The sequence below is a fragment of the Diospyros lotus genome, chromosome 5 (assembly GCF_014633365.1).
Source record: "Diospyros lotus cultivar Yz01 chromosome 5, ASM1463336v1, whole genome shotgun sequence".
Classification (NCBI taxonomy): domain Eukaryota; kingdom Viridiplantae; phylum Streptophyta; class Magnoliopsida; order Ericales; family Ebenaceae; genus Diospyros; species Diospyros lotus.
The window spans coordinates 42,323,544-42,345,156 of NC_068342.1; the positions used below are offsets into that span (position 1 = coordinate 42,323,544).

Below are 21,613 nucleotides of genomic sequence, written 5' to 3' on the forward strand. Positions count from 1 at the left end.
AAATACCCTGCCAATGAAATTACTCTCCTTCAAATACTCAAGGGGGGTCACATATTCCAAAATTTGGCACGACGTCATAAGAATGGTACTTTTTTTTTTGGTTGTGAAGTTTTTCATTTCACTAAAACATTGGAACAATGGAAATATATCCAACACTGATGATTTCAAACAGACAACAGGTCCAACTTAAATCCAGTACTGGAACATGATGTAAAATACCAAAAAGCTTAATCTGTATCCCACTGCCTCCTCCTACTTGATGTACTGAGAAACCCACTTGAAACCCTCTCCATATCCCATTTTGCGGACAATGCTGCACATGAACACCTCAAGCGGACGCACGCCCGAGTCTGCCAGGTTTACCTTCCCCTTGCCAGTGGTGACACCAGTCAGACCCATGTGGTGGCGTAACTCATCTTCTGAAGCAGCGTAAGGGATGTCAATCTTGTTGCCCAGAATTAGGAAAGGGACAATAGCCAAGGACTCATCAGAGAGGAGAGCATCCAGCTCCTTTTTCGACTCGGCAAATCTCTCCTTGTCATAAGCATCCACCAAGTACACCACAGCATCCACCTTCATACACAAGAACGACATAATTTAATCGCATAGGATCGGGTGATTTCAAAGTTTAATGGCGTGTACTAGTGCCACCCCATGGCAGTTGGTGGAAATCCAGCATACGAAACAACCACCAAATTGCATTGACCAATTTTAAAACACATCCCCATAAATGCAACAGAACCATGAATATAAACTGCCGGCAACTAAAAAATACTCTCAAGAGAAGACAACCCCCAAGATTCACTTGCAACAGTGACTTGAGAGACAGAAACCAAAATATCAAGTAAAACCTTACACAAATATTTAGGCCCCACATAGAGTCTCATGACCATAAGAATGGAGAACTTATCATCGATGTTTTCCTGCTAGTAGTCTTCCCGTAACGGTTCAATTTTACATGTTGTCAGTATTAATGTCTCTAACAGCAGTAGGAGAGATGACTAACAGCTTGTAACAGATAAGAGAAACCTATTGAAGCACTGGAGGGAACAAAATAAACATGAAAATCTGGGGATCCACTTAGTTATGGCTCAAAGAACTCTTTGCTGACTCTGGTTCCCACACCGTAATGAACTGGTTTTGGAAACTGCTTTTTCCGACAGAACTAAATATCAAAATTCCAAAATACTGTAAGTTAAAAGAACAATATGTTCTATAGTACCCAAAAAGTATTTTATACAAAAATGAAAACGACACAAAATCAAAATATTTTCAATTCTTTTTAATCTGGAAACAAAGAAAACAAAGAAATTACACACAGTAAAAATCGGCCCAGGCGGCCGCCTAGGCGCCTGTGAGGCGCTAAGCGGCCCCTGACCGCCCCGAATATGGTCTAGTCAGCCCCTCTAGGCGCCGGCCCGATTAATCGGGCGGCGGCAGCGCATAGGTGGCCCAGGCGGCTAGGCGCTGCCTGAGACGCCTAATTTTTGGGTTTAAATCTTACCCTTTGTCAATTCCGAAGCCTCTCTTACTCCTCTCAGCCGTCTCGCCCTCTCAGCCCAAGGCCGCCGCTGCCTCAACGCCGTCGGAACCTCCTCGTTGCCTCCAGCTCCATCGCGACCTTCTCACAGCCTCTACACCGTCAAGCTCCGTCCTCGCTGCCGCTTCCTCGCTGCGTCAACGCCACCACTGCTGTTAAGCTCCATCTCTGCTTCCGCTTCCGACCCCTCTCTCTCTCTCTCTCGCGCGCGCGCGCTACTGGTGTTAGCTGTTAGGGTTTATTATGTATTTAATTTTTTTTATTTATATGTTAGATATATATATATTTTTTATTTATATGTTAAATATATTAGATATATATTTTTTTATTTCTATTTATATATTAGATTAGATATATATATTTTTTCTTTTCTATTTATATGATAGATATATATCTAATATATAAATATTAGATATATATATATATTTTTATGTCATTTTTAATTTTAATTTAATTAAAAAAAATCAACAATTTTCCTAAGTCCGTCTAAGCGCCACGCCTTAGTCTGGCGCCTAGCACCTTTTAGAAAACTACACAGAACATATATCAAACAGGAATTGAGTGCTCATGATCATCTAAGATTCTACAAAGCGAACAAAATTGTGATGTTTTCCCTGTTTTCTACTGTCAGACAAATGTATAATTATTGAGTATTGTCAAATATCTCTATTTGGTGTATGGTCATAACTGACCTAGAATTGTACACAATCTTGAGAATTCCTCCAACAACTTTAAACTTTAGCCACTTGTAAGCATTTGACAGCCAAATGATTGCCTTTGTGTCAGTAGAAAATTCCAGTGTAATTTGATCATTTAAACAGAACAGAACAACATATAGCTTGAACCAACGATTAATTTGACAATAACCAAAATATTGGTACTATTGAACTCATCATCAACTGATTGCCTTAAACAGGTTTCCATTATTTTTGTTTAGGGACTTCAGTAATTTCTGAAACCCATATAAGTATGATATTCAAGAACTTGCTTGATTACTAACTGATCTCACAATTATAGACAGAGCAGATCTGGCAATTACAAACTTGTTAGATTCAGATCAATGTAGATGTGTTTGGTGAGGTACCATTTAAATTTAAATGCCTCCTTGAAACAGAAAGGTGTCACCAACAAACTACCAATGTTAATATTCGCCTCATGAATCAAGTAAACACAGAAATGTTCATCTGGGATTATGAAGGTTCAAAACATCCTAACATATCACCAACTCACAGCCATCCAGCTAAAATAGTTGTCAAGAGCAACTGGGACATCAGATTGACAAAGGTCCTATTCTTGGATCAATTGCTTGAAAAGGATGAAAGATAATGAGGACGATACTCACAGAATCAAGACAAGATAATTGAAGTGCAAAAATTGCTTCCAATTCTAGCAATTTATGTGATTGTAAAATCCCTTCAAAGATAAAAGAAAATTTTAATAGGACAGTTATAAGACCGAATCTATTGTATGGCACAGAATGATAGTAATTTAAGTACCAACATACGAAATGAATATAACTAAAACAAGGATACTACAGTAGATGCGCCTTATACACTAAAGAAAAAGAAAGTAGAAATGAAATTATACATAGTAAGATTGAAGGGACATTATTAAAGATAAGATGCACAAAATGAATTAAAATCATTTATACATGTGAGAAAAAGACCAATAGACACGCTTGCAAGGAGAGTGGACGGAATGGAAGAAATTCATAACAAAAGAATGAAGACAGAAAAAAAAAGGGCAAAAATCTCAGCCATGACATGTAACATATTAATTTACAAAAATATCATCATAAATAAAGATGAATCTATAGCTAGAATCTTTATAGCTGATATCATCTATTGAAATTAAGGCTTGTGATAATTAATGTTGATGACAATATCCTTCCATATAGCGGAAAACAAGCAGGTACAACCAAAAAGGTAGATGCGGTAACTGCAAGCTGCCAGTGTCCGTCATTTACCTCAGTTCGAGAACATTAAGGCTTATTTATTTAATTTCCAATGGTATCTTCCAAAGGCCCTTTTTATTTTTTTAAAAATGCTACATGATCTCCACCTGGAATTTTAGCATTGCGTAGCCAATTCATAAACAAGAACTGCTGGATCCTCCAGTCCCAATTGATCTGGATAATTGATGTTATCCCAAAAATTTTAAGAAGGGATGGAACAGGATGGGGGTCTACCAACATCAAAAGAAGAGAAGTCTATCACAACTACTTTCAAATTGTCTGTATGAAGGAAACAATGTATATAAAGAAAGAACAATCTCAGCTAATTAGATAAATAGCATATCAATTTTCGAGATGCTAAGGAAGAAGGAGGTCCAAATGAGATGCACAAATCCAGTAACACATTACATCCAAATACAGTTGTACACCCAGTTAGATCACAAAGAAGCATATGAATAAGCAAGGGGAATATCAATAATACGATAGGCATCTATATAAAACACAATGAATAGAATTTTTCTAATGCATAATAAGTTACTGCCTGCAATAACCAAAACAAAATCTACATTATATGGACTCTGCTACTGGATGCCAGCATGTGTAAAGATAAAGGCATTCTATGTGTTAACCTTCATAAATATTTAATCTTAGGACGCTTAGCATGCATTCAGAAGTTAGAAGCAGATACATAGACATGTTGCGAACTATAAATAACGCATACAAACTATAATTTTGATAATGTCAGACACATACCCTGTTATTTTATCTTTGTCGTATCTGGTGACTTCAATAAACAAAGGGGAAGAAAAGACAAATACGCCATAGTGGAATGTAATTCATTGCAGCAGCTAATGAACAAAGACAATAATGTAACTGCCATTCTGCCTTTACATCCATTATGACGTTTACTCAAAGAAACAGACAAGAACAATATAGTAAACAATCCACTGGCAATGAAATGACACCGAGACAAGCATATCAATGGCAAAGCCATAAACAGTATTCCTGACTCAAATGTCAATATAATACCTACACAAAGCAACCAATTAACACAAATAAAACAACAATTATTGAAAAATGATAAGGGCAAATCAATTATCACAGAGAAATTTTTCTATCTCAGTTTAGAGCCTCAATCAAGTATTTGTCAGTGTCATATAGAAAAACAATAATTCTTATCAGTCTAAGAATGAAGCAAAGAGAATTACACATTAAATCACAATAAGATCTACCTTAGCATAATAATCTTTCCAAACTCTGCGGGCAATCTGATGGCCACCCAAATCAAAGGCTTTAAACTTGATATTCCCAATACTCAGCTCTTCAGATGTTGGGTACTGGGTTGGCTGGTGCTGAACCAATCTCTGCAAAATTCACAGACCAACGGGAACACGAGTTCAAAATTTCAAAATGCTAATATTTAAGGAAGGGCATCCCTCTATTCAGAAATTGAAAAGGCCCGATGGCAAGCAGGTTATGAAATCCAACCCGTCCCAATGAGTAAGAAACTCATATACCGCAATCCACACAAAACTTGAGTAGTTTGTTCATTTGGCTTAGCTGACATAAGAACCGAAAATGAGTCTGTTTATCTAAAGAATAAAATTGAAGAAAATTTTGCCCACAATAAATGGTAGGAATAAAAACAAACATATATGTACATGAAATCTCCAAATCTTAATCACGTTGCCTGAGATTAACGTCCATGTCAACATTCTAACATTGATTCTTCATTACAGACAATGTTTGAATAATCAAGCCGACATAAAAGGAAAAGCGAAGGTCTTTGTGTTTCACAGCAAGCAGGCAGGATAGAACATTAAGTAGAGACGCACACACCAGACAAAAGTTTTAAAATGTCTATAAATCAATAGAAATGAGTAAGTAAACAAAACAAGCAAGGGGATAGACAGAGAGGAGAGGAGAGGAGAGGAGCCGAGAGAAAACAAACCTCGTCTTTCAACATATGAAGCAAGGTGGTCTTGCCGGCATTATCGAGGCCCAAGAACAAGATCTTAGCCTCCTTCTGCCAGAGACCGAGCGATGCGAGGACTCCGTAGAACCAATCGACCAAAAACATGATTGTAATCTACTAATCAACCTCCGATCCAAACAATCAACAACAGAAAAAAGACAGAGCTCGAGATATGTTGAAAAGCAAAACCAGATCGACCGATCGATCCACGAACACAAAGGTTCGCAATCTCTCGATTGATTCAACAACACTCGGTACTTTTTCCCAGAGAAAAAAGGCGTTATCTGTATGTGTGTATTGTATATATATATATATATATAGGTCTGTGTGTACACAAAACCTATGTCTGTATAAATAGAGAACAAACCCTAGAGAGAGAAAGTTGACTGAGGCATCAATGGATCTCTCTCTCTCTCTCTCTTGTGACAGAGTGGGTAGATTGCCTAAATGTGGGGGCCTCTTCAGTAAATTCTTGTGATGAACTCACACCATTGACCGCCCGGACCGGTTCACAGTTTATTTACTCTTTTTTTTTTATTTAAAAAAAATTAAATTTGACATTTTTATTACCATTTTATATTCTCAGAATATATTAATATAAAAAATATTAAATTTAAATATCTAAATAATATTTCTGTTTCTTTAATATTGTTGCTTTGCATTTATAAGGAAGTAAGCCGTAAAAGTGTACATTTTTTTTATGATAATAAATATAATTTATTAAAATTAATAATAATTTCAATGCTAAAGAATAAATACGTAACAAAATCAATAATAAGTTAAATAAATAAAAACACCAAACTCAAGACACAAAAATCTCAAGGTTTCTATTCCGTCACATTTATTACAAATTTTTGCATGTGATATTTTTATTTTACTTTTATCATAATAGAACAATATAATAATAGAAGGTTTTATTTAGTTTTTTTCTAAGTATTTTATTTGAGTTTTTCAGTTAGCGTTTTTATTTTATGTTTTTAACAAAATTAGTGAAAGTTTGAGAATAAAATAGCTCAAATTATAAGGTAAATTAATTAAAATAAATTCTAAAAATATAATAAAATTTAACTACATATACACCTCATTTTAACCCCTTCAATCTACAAATGATACATTCCGAGTTTTTCATTCTAAAGGGTTATTAGATTGAGTACTCTGATTGTTATTTTTGGTTTTTCTTCCTCTGAAATTGAGGGTACCATCAATTATTATGAATGATGTGTTTAAAGGACAGTTAATCAATGCTCGCAAGAGTGTCCAAATAACATTTCATTTCTGCTAATTAAATAGCACATCAGAAGACCCAACTGAATTCACCATTTTATAATTAAGGCTTCTATATATCTGCTGATATTTCAACAATGGCAATTACAGTTACAGCCTCTATAAGAAGGAAAGTAAAACAACCCCCAAGACTAATAATGAAGACTAGTCCATTCATTATGCAAAAAAATTGACACAAAATTGAGGAAACAACAACTGCAGACAGACACTATCCCTTCTTCTCCCTTTTGTGTGTTGTTTGTATCATCTTACTCGTCTTGCCACTCGGCCTTTGGAGAAAGACATGATGGGCAGCAGCGCAGCTTCGACATCAAAATCTTCGAGCCTCTTGCAAAATTATACCTTCCCGATAAGCTTAGACAGCAACTGGTTCGCTAACTGGACTAGAATGGTTAACCTGCAACAGAGGAGGAGATGAAACTATGAATGACGATTATACGAGCTCGTCTGTATTTCTTCTAACAGTCAAAAGCAGATTGTGTAAGGCGGGGAAAAGAGGACAGAGGATGTTTTGTTCAATGTTCATCTGTGCAGGAACGGTGGATCAGATATACCAGTGTAAAATGATAGGGAATCTCAGTTCAGGACCTAAGGAGGCTTTCCTCCTTACCTGCAGCAATTCGTAGATGACAAGTGTAAGGGATTTACAAGTATTTGGCCTGTGTCGCCTAAGTTTTCCAGACTCATCTAGAGAGTAGAGATCAAGAGAACCAGACGACGTTCATCATTTTTGATATGTTCTTTTAGTTTGCCAACCTAGGACAAGCACATCATATTGAGCTTCCGTGTTAAGAAAGCAAATGTTGACTACTTTCTGGGTCGGAAATACAGGTTTGTGATTGACAATTCTGACATTAGCAATGGGTGGCAAAGAAACTAGACTATATAGAATATGCTTCTTTTTTGCTGCCAATATGTTAACAACGGAATTTAGAGCTTACCTTGGCTGATTTGAAGAGTTCATCGAGTACTTCAGACAACGTTGGATGTGCATGAACAGCATATTTTATGTCCTGCAGAAAGCAAGAACCAGATTGTGGGTATAGAAAGCAGAGGAATTGAATCCCTGGTGGTTTTAGATAATGCAGAGAACATACTGCTCATACAGCACTGAATAAGAAGAAGAAAGGTACTGTTTTCTATGTTTTCATACACAAATATATATATATATATATGTTTATGCAATAACTTATAAGATAGGAAGAAAAAAGCTGCTAGCTTGACATCCCCATAAAACTTTTGTGATTGACCAAGCATTTCCCCTTGTTTTATCTTTCAAACATGTCAAATTAATTAGCATAAATGTCATTTGATGCATTAAATGGGGCACATGCATATCATGTGCCAAATTGCGTGCATATTCAGATGTGAGAAAAAAATTGTTATCCAAACATGCTTCAATTTCCTACTGCATGTGTAACACGCCAGTTTATGAGGTTCTGGCCATATTTGAAATAGTGAATCCTTTTTCTTTCTTTTTTTGTTTTTTTTTTTGTTTTCTTTTACTTTTGCAAAATAGGCTACATTGGCCCTCATTTTGTTTTCTCATTTCTAGTGGATAATGCTACATATTCATCAGCTGATATAAGATTTGAAAATTTTCTTTCCCAAGAGAATTTCAGTTTCTTCCCTAGTCATTATTATTCTTATAATTAGATCACATGGCTTGGAAATTTGGTCTAGCTATTGCTATATAAAAGTTAAATATTAACTTTAAGAAGTCATAGACCTTCTTAAGCCATTTCTATATGATGATATTTTCATACAGACTACTGGTTTATGGCTTTATGCACAAGCATGTGCAATTTAAAGTAAAAGTAAAAAATTTAAACCTGTATCCGTGTTCCCATAGCTATTGCATTAGATGCTTCATGGATGAGGTCAGCAGCGTGTAATCCAAAGATGTGTACTCCAAGAATCTCTCCACTGTCAGGTCTGTAAATCAACTGCAGAAAACAATAGACCACCAAAAGACAATGAGAAAACATGCAACAGCTACCCAGGGAAGAAAAGAAAAAGCAGAATAGGCCAGGTTACAGAACAAAATCTGTGGGGATTATCCAATATCACCTTAGCAAGTCCTTCCCCTTCATTTTCGGCAAGGGCTTTTGTGTTAGCCTTGAAACTAGTCTTGGTAACACTGACTTCAAATCCCTCTTTTTCAGCTTTCTCTCTTGCTTGGGGCTGCAGTATTCCAGAATTATTCAACCCAAATTCAAAAGTTATAGCTGATCTTACTATTATTATCATTGTCTATTGTTATTGTCAAGTAAATAACTGCTCTTATACTACTTTCAAGATTATGATGACAAAACATTTTCATGTGATATCCTGCTAGGATTAAAATAATACTTCACGAAAACAAAACTAGAGACCATTTCCAGGATTATACTGGCACGTTTAACATTAGAGACCTGATCTTAGGCCCTCCAAAGCTAGAACTATAGTTAAAGTTACCAATTAGAAAACCAAACTGTTAGAGAATAGATTCAATGATGTATATCAGGCTAACAAACAGAAAGAATTTTTTAGCCACCTTTTATTTGTATGAAAAACTATTTTTAAATATCCTTTTGCTACTGCCATCAGTATTCATGTCTGGACTAATCCGAATGCATGCTTAGCAATAATCATTTCAAATGCGCATGCACGCTTAGAAATAATCATTCTATATCCTTGCCACATGCCAACTTAATGAGTGCCCCCTTTTTTTTTTTTTTTTTTTTGGGGGGGGGGGGGGGGGGGCACCAACACAAATCTTGTTGAGGCCTTTATTGGATACAACATCAACAAAATTGTACTCACATCATTGTTCTCCCCCCACACCCACATCACTTGTTTTTTATCTAATCCTAGCAATCACTTCCTCTAAACAAATAATGCACATATATATAGATACATATAGACATGTATACATGCAAACACACACATCCATACATGGGAATTAATGACCACGAAGTCCTATGCTGTAACAGTCACCAAATCAAGCTGACCATGTGGAATGTTTAAATATCAGATGCCCTAGAAGATAACATGTAAAAACAATACATGCATTTGCCAGTTACCAAAAAAAACAGTTGGAAAGAAAAAAAATTCTTGAAGCGCAATTACCTCTGTGAATCCAACCATACTAATTTCAGGATGAGTGAAACATGCTGCTGGGATGCTCAAATGGTTCAGCACATGATCCTTCCCACAAACTTGCTCAACAACTATATGAAGGAAGCAATGGCAAAAGTCATATAAATCTAAATAACACAAAAAAAGAACTACATGTTTCACAAGGTAGAGCAGTAGGTTGTTACCAGAGATTCCTTGTGCACTTGCAGCATGAGCAAGCATCATTCTTCCATTTGCATCACCAATACAATACAAGTGAGGTACCTATTAGTCAAGGATCAGAATCAGTGGAACACAGGTAATAAGAACATAACACAAATGAAGGAAAGTCATGCTCACCAATTTTCCATTAGCATCTATTACATGCATGTGCTCATCAACTGGAACAAATCCACGTTGAGTTTGTACATTAATCTGCACATGAATATAATTTATTTAGCACCCATGAAAGTTGATGTTTCATTAGTAATTGAAACAAGCCATTATCAGGGTAATTCACATCAAAAGTCACAAAATTTTAGTGTCTTTTGCAATTTGATCACTAAACTTCAATTGATTGTAAAGTCATCACAAAACTTTTAAATATTTTGTAATGTGATCACATTTAAGACTTTTTGGCATATTCTCGGCAGAATTGCTAATGTGTTGATGACATGGCGCTGATGTGTAGATGACATCGCGCTGATGTGTCGGCAAGAGCATGCCGAAAAGTCGTAAATGTGATCGTATTACAAAATATTTGAAAGTTTTATGATCGCTTTACAATTAATTAAAGTTTAGTGACCAAATTGCAAAAGACACCAAAGTTTTGTGGCTTTTGGTGTGAATTACCCCCATTATCATATTCAACTTACATTTTCCAGACCAAGTCCAGCTGTATATGGAGCCCTTCCAGTAGCAATAAGAGCAGCATCCACCTAGGAACACAACAAATTCAAGATTATCCTAGGGTAGCCAGTAGATGACAATCGGTCACCTGCATCTCACAGAGAACGGAATTTTGAAAAAGTAAATTGGGCAAACGACTACAACTTTAATGGGATTTTATTTTGGAATTCATTTCCTTCATTCAAATGTCAATACTTAAGCAGGAATAATAAGCAAGGTCTTACAAAGTTCACGGAATGGTTTGGAACAGTGCCCTAACAGAATCTGAAGCCAAAATTTATGACACAAGACTTAAATTGTAAGAGTATGGCCAGAAAGGAAATGCAAAACTAAACCAGAGAAACAGAGTTATATAGAACAGATCTGGAATGAAATTTTTTGATTTTTTTCTTTTTACCATATTTCATCAGCCTAGAGTGCCCAATGGTAAGATAAAGTCCCCTTGCCACAGCGCCCCCCCCCCCCCCAAAAAAAAAAAAAAAACAGAAAACAAAAAGGAAATCACAAAAAAAAATAAAAAAAGAATTTTGTTACAAGTTTAATGGTTAAGGACTGATGATGACAAATGCATGCAGTGTACCTCTAGAGTATCCTTTGGTTCCTTGGTCTTAGCATCAATGAGCTCAATTGTTACAGGCTTCCCATCCTTTGCAGGAGTAATCTGTTAACAGTGTCAAGCTATGAGAACTGAACATAAAGGGGGGAAAGAGAAATTTAAAAGAAAAATTACAAAGGAAAAAGAAAGAAAATTTTCCATCTATCTGTGGTGATATTTCCTGGAAACTAAAACAAAGAAGCTGGCGGTGAGCCATAAAGCACCTTGCTTGCAAATACACCAGTATGATAATCAATCTTTCGAGTATTTATCAGAACCCGCTGGGCCAACTTTCCAATCTCAGGATCAAAGCCAGGCATAAGCTGATCTAGAGCTTCAACAAATGTGACCTGCATCAATAGTTTTATGGTCAGCTTGGTAATTTTTTTACAACTTACTGCATTTGTTACAGAAAAAAAAAAAAAAAAGAATTGGGATGATATGCATTTTCCTTTATCATACAGAGGCCTGCAGGCTAATAAAGTGGTCACTGAAATTTGGTAGAATCTCATATTATGGAACAAAAATGAAAAATCTAGATGTAAGGTGGGAGACATCTCATATGCAAGCAGTTGGACCAGAAAAAAATCAGACCTTATACAAACTACCTCACAAAATATGGAAAACTATAATTCAGAAATAACTCATTCTCTACTCAAAAATCCTAATGGGAGCTCTACTAAGATCCCTAAAGATGTAAGCCTTGTTACAAAGCTGTTCCTTCTGACAAGGAACTTTATTATATTTTATACTTGTTTAATATATTTTCCCAGAATGTGCACAATGCTATGTGCTTTTCACCACTCATTGAAATGAATAGAGAATTATCAAATTGAACATATATGGTACCCCTATTAACATAAAGTTGGTACAAAGACTGGTCAGATAAATTATCAAATGGATAAATTTCCATAATCAAAATATTAACATCCTGGTCCAGAGACAGGGGCATAGGAAAACGACAAAGATGAATATCTTTCAAAGAGGAAACTTCTTTCATGTGTCTAGGCCAGAGAACAGTATAATTTAAAGATTTAGAAATCTCCAACTCAGTTTTTTGCAGGTCATCCTCTTAAAACTCCTGGCACAAAGAATCTCTAATTTTCTCTGGAAAATTTTTATTTTTGAGTTTTGAAGTAATTTTAAGATGCAAAAGACGGGATAGCCAATCTAAATCATCATATACAATGGCCTTCATCCAACAACTTCTCTTAGTACAGTTACAAAGTCATAGATGGGTTGAAAGGAGACTTCAGTTCATAGATAAGTTGAAAGGAGACTTCAGTTGAAGAAAACAACAACATGCCAAACCTTAATCCCACTAGGCAGGGTCAGTGAATGGAGTAGAAGATAATGACATAAATTTATTTTTCTTGCCCATCTCCCAACTATTATATTTCTGATATGAGACATTATTTCAGGCCAGTTCCATAGGGCTTCCATAATAGTTATAGTGGTAGTCCTTCATAGCATTCTTACCATCCCCAATAATGGCATCTTTGCTGATTCATCAATTTTACTCAACTCCATGTCACATTTCTCAGAATGGATATCAGGTGTGGCCTCAGCCATTCATTTCTTTTCTTCCTTTTCCCAAATGTTTGCAAACCTTTCATCTTTCTTCCCCAACTCATCTACACCCAACAGAAGCACCTTTTCAAAACTAAAATTTTAGAAGTTATGGCCACCCAAAGGATCATAATATTTTTATGAAGCCCGAGCCAGAATCCTTACTGCATTCTTCTCCATTAGACATAAGGTTTATTATAATCATTAAAACTTTTTTTTTTCACCAGATTCCGTACTTAAAAAAAACAAATCCATGCAGTATCATAATAGAACCACAAGAGACAGCAATTTAATCAGCAGAAATTGAAAAGGAGAAAGCAAGATGCTGGAACAATGAAGTTGGAACCCCAACTAAAGACTTACGCTCACCCTGCCCGCCAATCACATAAACTGTCAAATAGCCAACTGCTTTTGACTAACCTACCGAATCCACACCCTAAAATATCAAGAACAGTCCAGCAAGTCATGTCACAAAAAATAGAACTTCAAAAGCATTTTTCTCATCATTTTTTAAAAAAAAAAACATGAAGTAGTTTACAAACAAGCAACAAGGAAAGAGCATGCCATGTTTGTTGTCACAGAAATATGATTGTAGGAGATAAACAGTGAATTATCACTGGTATGGCTGAAGTAAAGAACAATAAAGGCTATTATGCTGCCTTAATGTTGCCAACGTTGCTGTAGGGAGGGGGCTGCAGGTAATAAGGACTATGTATCCAGACTCTGATAGTTAACACAAACTTCCTAGGATCAAGTTGAGAAACACCTAATTACAGTTTCAGGAAAAATTATTAGATATTTCTTTAGTCCTCCAGTCCAATGTAACTATTTGGCCTTCACATTAATAATCCAGTCAAATAATCACCAGAACAAACTCCAAAGACAGTGCTGTTATAAATGAAACTAACTTGACAAGAAGTTCCTTTGAATTTATAATTTAGAAAATGTGCCAACCTCACTTCCAAGTGCTGTATACACATCACTGAACTCCAGACCAATATAACCGCTTCCCACGATAGCTATCCAGTCAGGAACAAATTCCAGTTTGAGTGCGTGATCACTAGTTATCACTGTCTTACCTGCAAGCCACTATCCTGTAGTACTTAGTCATCTCATAAACCAAGAAAGATGGAAGATTTCATACTAATAAGGGAAATTCCATAAAAAGATCCAGTAATTTTGTAAAAATGAAAAAAAAAAATGAGAGATGAAATTAAATGAAGGAAAAAAAAAACGAAAAGAGCTAGATGTAGAGATTAATGCAGGATTATCCAAAGCTCAAGTAGAAAATAGTGATAATAGGATATGGTGAGGAAAAAGAACCTACCATCAACTTCAATTCCCTTAGGTACAGAGGGTACGGACCCAGTAGCAATGATTATGTCTTTTGCTGTAATTACATTGTCGGTTCCATACTTCACTTTTTGTGGGCCCTAGATGTATCCATGAATAACAGTGCCATCATTCACAAACATTCATTTTATGCATGCCTAATCAAATGATAACCATACATCGAATAGCAGTACTTATACTAAATTTATAGCATCCTTTTACTGAATACTAATGAGCGAATGTTCTACATACCAAAATTGTACCAGCACCAGTCAATATATCAACACCAAGAGCTTTTAACGAATTGGTTAAGTTACTTCGGATTTTTGAGGCAAGGTTGCTGGCATGATCAGCAACTGCCTGTCTGTCATATCCAGCAGCTGCAACCTATCATCAGGTTCGAGACAGAAGCACAAAATTTAATAAAACAGTTATACATTATAGAAATACTATGAAAAACTAAACCTCACACATCCTTTTGAGATAAATGAGTAGTACACCCTTCAAAATCCTTTGCAATGACATCTTTAATTACCTCCCAAAAAAATTATGAGAGAGAGAGAGCTACATGATCTGCATGGAAATGCCAGCTTGATCCAAGCCACTTGAGTTATAAAAGTATATGCTGTCTGGGCTAAGAATGTTCAAATCACATGCAGCATAGAAATTTAAACAAGTCTGAAAAGATATATTCATGAAAACTTACTCAACATTTAAAAATCTGGGAAGTTCCTATTATTAGAAAACTTCGGTACTCTAAAAGTTGGAAGAGAATTCTACATCTAGGCCAAAATCCACATATAGATTAACAATTCTCTACCAAGTCACATCACACCCTCAAGGAGAGAAACATTGCATCAGATACTTCCTTACAAAGAGAGAAAGGTTTAAAAGTAACATATATTCACTGAATTTAAGCGATGAAGTCTCTAAATAGATAACAAATAAAATATTGATACTCTCATTGATGCTTAGGACTTCCACAAAGGAGTACACTCCTATTAATAAAACACTGTTGGAGGAGTTTTCTGCTTGCCAGGAGGTAAGGTTAAACTTTAGAACTATCAAATACAGGAATTTTCCTATATTAAACTTGCATACTATTTTAAACTTAGATGTCCTGAGTATGAACCCGAGAGCAATAGGGGTTCTGCTTGGTGAGGAATCTGCCTACATCTAATTGAGGAGAGCAAAAGTATGATGCTTCATTCCTTTCTGCCTTGTAGTAGATCTGCTAACCAATTTTCACCAAGATACTCAGGATGCCAATTAACAGGCTCCATCTAAGTAACCAGATTAATAATGGCAATAGAGCAGTTTGCATCAGCACGTCAACAGCTAAAAGAGGACTTACATAACATAGACACAACTACGAAACATGGAAATGACACATTGTAAACAAGTGAACATAAAATGTTAAAAAAAGAAAGACAAGACATGAGAACGAAGAGGCATACATATCAATCAATTACTTATAAAAATACAGATTGTGAAAGATAAAGCTCCAAAAAATCATGTATATCTTGCTCTCTTCCATTTTCTTAATCTTAGACTAGATTTTTTTCCACTTGTTTACTACGAACACTAGAAAGTTAGGATGAGCTCACAATATTGTAAGAACATTAGAATAAAGGGATTTATTTACCTGTAAACCAAAAGCCTTCATGTGGTGTTCATTTTGAAGCTCCCGCATACGACCACTTACAGCAAGGAGGGCTTTGGAAGGAACACAACCCCGATTTACACATGTTCCTCCAACCACATCCCCTTCAATAATGGCAGTTTTTAAGCCCTACAAAGGTAGCGTGCATGATAAATTAACCTCAAGCAAGTTGGAATGGATGTACAAAGGAAGAAGCAAACTCATAATTATAGTTGTTCTAATCTCAGGCAGCTAGCAGCCTAGCACCACGCACTGACATTTCTTTGAATGATAGCCAAGAACCATGTACAGAGTTATTGTCTGGATTACTGATAACCAGAAACCAATATATTCAAAGTTGTTTAATATACAAATTGACAGATATTAGTCGTGCGAATAAATAAGTGATTGGTTAAACACAATGCTGATGGACTGAAATAGACAAAAATGTGTGGAATGAGTCAATATCAGGTCTCCAACAGGGAAAAAAAATTAATCAGTAAATCAAAGAAAGGGACAACCAAAAAAGAAATGGAGAGATGAAAAAAGCAACAATCACCATATCAGAGTCTTAGTTTACTTGAGTTTTAGAAGGAACAAGGAATATAGTCTGCTTATATTTAATGTTTAATTTGACTTGAAGCGAGCTAGTAAGTTCAGACTCTGCAGAATGTGGTATTTTCACTGTTATAAGCTTCCGTGTAAACTTTTCATGTATGAAGAGAGCGAAAGAAATATAACAATAACCAACTTTCCGATAATGGTATATCTAATCCAAAACACCCTTTTGTTACAATCTGAGAAAGTGCTTCTCGACTCAAAAATTAAGTATAAATGGACAAAGGCGCGTACGTATTATTACTGGTTGCCAGAAAGCATTAAAGCAATCTTCCAGCCTCAAGTTCAAAAGGCACCAGCTACTTTAATTCCACTGTTCGTTTGATCTCATATTGAGCCAATTCAACTAATTTAGATCTAACAAATCAACAGATTTAATTGAATTCACCTCATCAACTTTCAAACTACCAAAACCGAATCGAAAACAAATAAACACAACTACCTTCTCGACAGCGTGAAGTGCAGCACCGTGGCCGCCGACTCCAGCTCCGATTATCACCAAATCATAGTCAAACCCCTTGGCCGGGGTGCCATTGCCCGACAATGCGGCGGACACCTTGCTGAAGCTTCGCTGCTTCTTGGTAAACTCCGCGACGAGGCGAGCCGAGCCGGAGGAGCGGAATCCATACACCTCTCTCCTGAGACCGCAGAACCTGAGCGAGCGCTGCACAATCGAGGCGTTCGCAGCGAACAAGACATTTTCGCCGGCAACGGCGCGGCCGGATCTGGCGGCGGCGGGGGACGGCGAAGAGAGGGAAAGCGAGAGCGAGGATTGCATTTTGGGAGAGAGAGTTGCGGGGGCCTGAAATGGGGAATGGGAGAGGAGAGGAGAGGAGGGCTTTTGAAGAGCGGTTGGCTTCGGGAGGTCCGTCCGGTGCGGCGGAAGGCGGCGGAGGAAACAAGGGAAGTAAGTTTATATTAATTTTAAGAAGTTGGTTTCGTTCTGGGTTTTGGTGTTGGTTAGATCAACTAACTGTGTTGACTGATAATGGGCCGTCAAAGGCCGCTGGAGTGGGGATGGGCCAGCCGTCGGCCCAGCATTCGAACTAGGCCCACCAAGGGTAATTCCTTATAAAAAAAAAATTTCTTATTTTCTTATTTGGATTATATTTTTTAATTTTAGGATAAATTAAAAAATTTTTTTTTTTGCATTTTTTTAATTTTAGACTAAACCTTTAATTTTATTTATTAAGATACCCAATTTTTATTTAATTTCAATTTAAATTGCCAATTTTAGAGTAAACAAAGGATTAGAAATCTAAAATTATCATTTTTTATTGGAATAATTCAGTCTTGAATTGACATCCATATTTTTAATTTAATCTAGTCCAGTTCTATTTTATGATCATAACCTATTGTTACTCATATACAACAATTATAATTTATTTGTTTTAAAGAAGTCTTAACAATAAATTAGTAAATTTAACGAGAGAACAAGATTGTTCGAAAGAGTGCTAGGAGATGCTCAATATGCTTTCCGAGAGAGCTTTCCTAGACAAGTCAATTGTCTAAGAGAAGATGGTAAGGGAGAAATAGTTTGCAAGACATAAAGCAGTAAGAAAACACGTATGAATTTATTTTGCACAGTTCCTTCGATGTTTAAGTTAAATGAAGTCATAGCATTATAAGGATGAGAGTGCACTCTAGGTGCAAAGATGTTGTAAGTTATCTAAGAAGAAAAGGCTTATTCTCAAAATTGAATTTGTGTGGGTGCTTGAACGATGAAACGAGAAGTAAAAGTTATTGAATATGAAAGGTCGAGATCTATTTATAGCCATTGACCATGATTAGGACACGCAACACATGCATGTGAGGGTATGATATTTAGTGTTGTTTTGGGATTAAGTTCGGTAGAGAACTTTCGTAAGAATTCCACCTCCTTAAATGAAAGAGAACCTATTTTAGATAAATTATATTATACAAAATAATGTGAAATAAAATTATTCAATAAAATGGTATTTCTTATTATTCCTTGAAAATATAACTCGATCGAGAAGATTGCTACACGTGGAAGATATTTTTTTTAAAGAATTGGTCCAAGATAAATTATTTGTGTTGGGAGAACTTGTCCCACGAATGATATCTTAGCGAATAATGCTATTGGTATACCTTTGTGTACATTTTGGATTACACAAAGATGTATCAATGACAAAAATGTCTCTCACAAGACGCATAAATGCGCGTGAGGCATATGGAGACGAAAGATATTGTGGTCATAATACCACTTGTATAGTCTAAGATGTATAATAATGATGTACATCTAGTATGATTTTATCTTAGGTGGGAGAACTCTTCCCCGAGGGCAATGTTATAAATTTGGGCACCTTCGCTCTTGTATGGGGTTAAATTTGGGCACCTTCGTTTTGAAGGCACCATGATATTTTTTATTTGATTCCATCGTCCGCCATAAACCCTCTCCTCCCGGAAGAGAATCACTACTGGAAAAAATGTCATCTTTGATACTAGCGAGAAGATCGTCGCGAAACCCTATCTTTCGACGCCACTTCGCGACCTGCTTTTTATCGTCTGATTCTCACCATCTCTCCCCTTCAAACCACAGGCTCGCCGTTCTTGCTTCTGGGCACGCTTTATCGGGGAACAGTATCACTGGGTCTTCGTCGGTGAAGTTTCCATATGGGTCGGATTCGGGCCTCCTCAGTTCAATCGGTTGCCGCCTGTTTGGTTCTCCGGCCGCCGCCGCCGCCGCAGAACTATCCACCTCCGACGGCCTCACTGTTGAAGGCATTATTGCCAACGAGTGGACGATTCTTGAGGAGAGTGAGAGTGATTGGAAGAGCCACGCCTCTGCCATTGCTCGGTCCATTCATCTAATCAAGAAACGGTTACAGGCATGCTTGTCTTACTGTACCAAAAATTTAACGTATTTGCTCAACTTTTTGTGCTTGGATTTGATCAATTTTATTATAAATGTAAAAAAGTGGTTGCTTTGTGTTGAAAATCTATATATTTCATCATATATGTTGGTATTAACTATTAAATTTTCATTCTATGGCTGTATTCACGTATAACTTCTCGTTGTTGTGACTTGGAGCAACTTTTTTTTTGATTGTTTAACTGATTCCAGTGGAAGAAATTGAGAGTCAGGCTGGAATTGTTATCATCACAATTAGATAAGCCGGATCTATGGGATGATCCTGTCCATGCTGGGAAGATAAGCCGTGAGCACGGCTCACTCTCGAGCAAGATGAAAGACTTGAAGGCATTTGAGGAAGAATTGCTCGAGCATATTGACATGATTAACCTTGCTCGCGAAGAGAATGATGCAGATCTGGAATTGGTGGGCCCTCAGTTCTTCTAGGCATGTATTCAATCTGTTTTATGCTTCATTATATCTCATTTTATTTGGTGATGGCACATTCTGATATTTTATTTACTAATTTTGTCAAAACAGTTTTTACATTAATTGGAGCTAGATTGAGCATTCAACTTATATGCATGGAAACTATTCATTTAACTGAAATTATTGCCATTGATAGAGGAGGGTAGATTCAAGATTCATATAGCTGACACCAAGTAATTAGGAAAATGGTTAGTTGATTTGATTTGTAACTCTAAACAAAGCTGAGAATATATTTCTCTATTTCTTAAGATTACACGTTAATTCTCCTTTTCTCTTTATAGAGGAAGAGAATAATATAAAAGGAAAATAACAAAAAAGGAAAGAAGAATATACACAAAATATACATAGCTTCTAAGATATACAAAGAATATTCTATATTTAAAATACTTCTATTTCTACACTCCCCATCAAGCTGGCTTGGTCCTACATCCAGAGAGCAAATTCCACTAGAAACTGTTGAAACAGATTACAAGAAACCCTCAACTCTCTATCACACAAGTTCACTGCCCTCACACAAGAGATTTCAATGACAAACTCTCTCTCTAAGCCTTTTCTCCCTCTCGGCAATCTCACTTGTATTCAGAGACAGAAAATGAGTGATTGAATGTTATTGACTGACTGCCTAGCCCTCGCCTCCTATTTATAGAACATAGGGGTGTTAATTACAAGACCGGTTATTTTATATACTCAATGACTAAAATAACCCTTATAATATAACATCTAAGTTAACTCTCTCTAACTTAGGAAAAACCAGTTGCATTCACTCCATAAATGAGTTTTACTGTTTTCTTCATCTTCTAGACAGAATTTTCCATGCAAAAACCCAACAGATTTGTAACTAAGTAGGGACATTGATGAATTTTGAGGAACTAATGAGGGAGCATTAATAAGCATCTATATTTAGACAGGAACCAAAGTAACATCCCTGTTTAATCTTGTTTTGGGTTCTATACTTTATCTCAAACCCCACCCAACTTACATTTAGATTAAGTTCAGGCAGGGGCAGGTTGGCTTTTTCAAACAATTCAGTTGTCACCCCTCATCAAATAAGTGAAGTGATATGATTTTCTTGAACACTCTGTAAGCACATGGTCAGTCACAGAAGCTGTAAACTTTTCCATAAGGATATGGTTGGATAACTTAATTAAATTCTCTTGTTCACAATGTTGGATAAATACATTAGGATGATTATTTGAATTGCTAAAGTTGACACTTAGTTTTCAATTATAGATTTATTTTATTCCCTGGAGTGCATCAGGTATTGAGGAAACTATTTGTTCATTTATTTTAGAATCTAATGCACATGATACTTACTTATTAAGGGTGGCCTTGGAGTAGTCTTTCTGTGTGTCAGGTGATCTTTCTGTATGTCAGGTAAGGCTAAGACTTGTAGGTATTAACCTCCTGAAACCCCCCAAATGAAAGGAGTCTTATGCAATTGGTTACCCTTTTATTGTAAGCACAAGAAACAAAAGTGAATATGCTTGAATTCATCTGAATACCAGAAGAAACTAAAAATAAGTACATAAACATTTTGATAAACATCCTGTAATGGTTATCAGAGGCAACTTTGCATCCAATAGGCGCATATTATCTCTATCTCAGACAATTCATCCAGAACGACAACATACATAATTGGTTTGCATGCTAAATATAGGATAATTAATCTGCTGATTTCTTTTTTTATTTCATATACACCAATGATATGGTGCATTTGACATAAAAAAGAAGCATG

The 21,613-nt window shown here is 36.2% G+C and overlaps 3 protein-coding genes across 9 annotated transcripts in view; 1 reads left to right on the forward strand and 2 right to left on the reverse strand.

The window, feature by feature from the left end:
- LOC127802665 (uncharacterized) overlaps positions 1-21,613 on the forward strand; it is a 39,053-nt gene that overhangs the window by 13,975 nt on the left and 3,465 nt on the right. The window lies entirely within an intron of this gene.
- LOC127802667 (GTP-binding protein SAR1A-like) lies at positions 78-5,866 on the reverse strand. Its single transcript, XM_052338617.1, has 3 exons — positions 5,446-5,866; positions 4,727-4,858; positions 78-573 (listed from the first exon to the last, which is right to left on the reverse strand). Exons 1-3 carry the CDS (start codon positions 5,572-5,574, stop codon positions 253-255), a joined length of 582 nt encoding a protein of 193 aa, XP_052194577.1. The 5' UTR covers positions 5,575-5,866; the 3' UTR covers positions 78-252.
- The window catches only part of LOC127802663 (dihydrolipoyl dehydrogenase 2, chloroplastic-like), a 40,923-nt gene continuing 26,091 nt past the window's right edge, over positions 6,782-21,613 (reverse strand). The window contains exons 1-16 of one of the 3 annotated variants that reach the window (XM_052338604.1): positions 16,960-17,437; positions 15,903-16,049; positions 14,510-14,644; positions 14,253-14,358; positions 13,880-14,004; positions 11,581-11,706; positions 11,342-11,422; positions 10,728-10,790; positions 10,213-10,287; positions 10,059-10,137; positions 9,865-9,965; positions 8,824-8,937; positions 8,586-8,699; positions 7,695-7,766; positions 7,308-7,363; positions 6,782-7,150 (exon numbers count right to left, since the gene is read on the reverse strand). In XM_052338604.1, coding sequence (XP_052194564.1) covers positions 7,090-7,150; positions 7,308-7,363; positions 7,695-7,766; positions 8,586-8,699; positions 8,824-8,937; positions 9,865-9,965; positions 10,059-10,137; positions 10,213-10,287; positions 10,728-10,790; positions 11,342-11,422; positions 11,581-11,706; positions 13,880-14,004; positions 14,253-14,358; positions 14,510-14,644; positions 15,903-16,049; positions 16,960-17,295 — 1,791 coding nt within the window. In that variant the 5' untranslated portion in view covers positions 17,296-17,437 and the 3' untranslated portion in view covers positions 6,782-7,089. Of the gene's footprint in view, positions 7,151-7,307; positions 7,364-7,694; positions 7,767-8,585; positions 8,700-8,823; positions 8,938-9,864; positions 9,966-10,058; positions 10,138-10,212; positions 10,288-10,727; positions 10,791-11,341; positions 11,423-11,580; positions 11,707-13,879; positions 14,005-14,252; positions 14,359-14,509; positions 14,645-15,902; positions 16,050-16,959; positions 17,438-21,613 lie in introns of those variants that run through there. The other 2 variants (XM_052338606.1, XM_052338607.1) reach the window with 2 other exon arrangements.

Excerpts from the sequence above, each read along its gene's own strand:
- LOC127802667 (XM_052338617.1), bottom strand. The coding sequence starts at position 5,574 with ATGTTTTTGGTCGATTGGTTCTACGGAGTCCTCGCATCGCTCGGTCTC. Across the intron at positions 4,859-5,445 it reads TTCATATGTTGAAAGACGAG|AGATTGGTTCAGCACCAGCC; the intron begins GTTTGTTTTCTC and ends TGAATTTTGCAG. Across the intron at positions 574-4,726 it reads GGAAAGATTATTATGCTAAG|GTGGATGCTGTGGTGTACTT; the intron begins GTAGATCTTATT and ends TTGTGTATGAAG.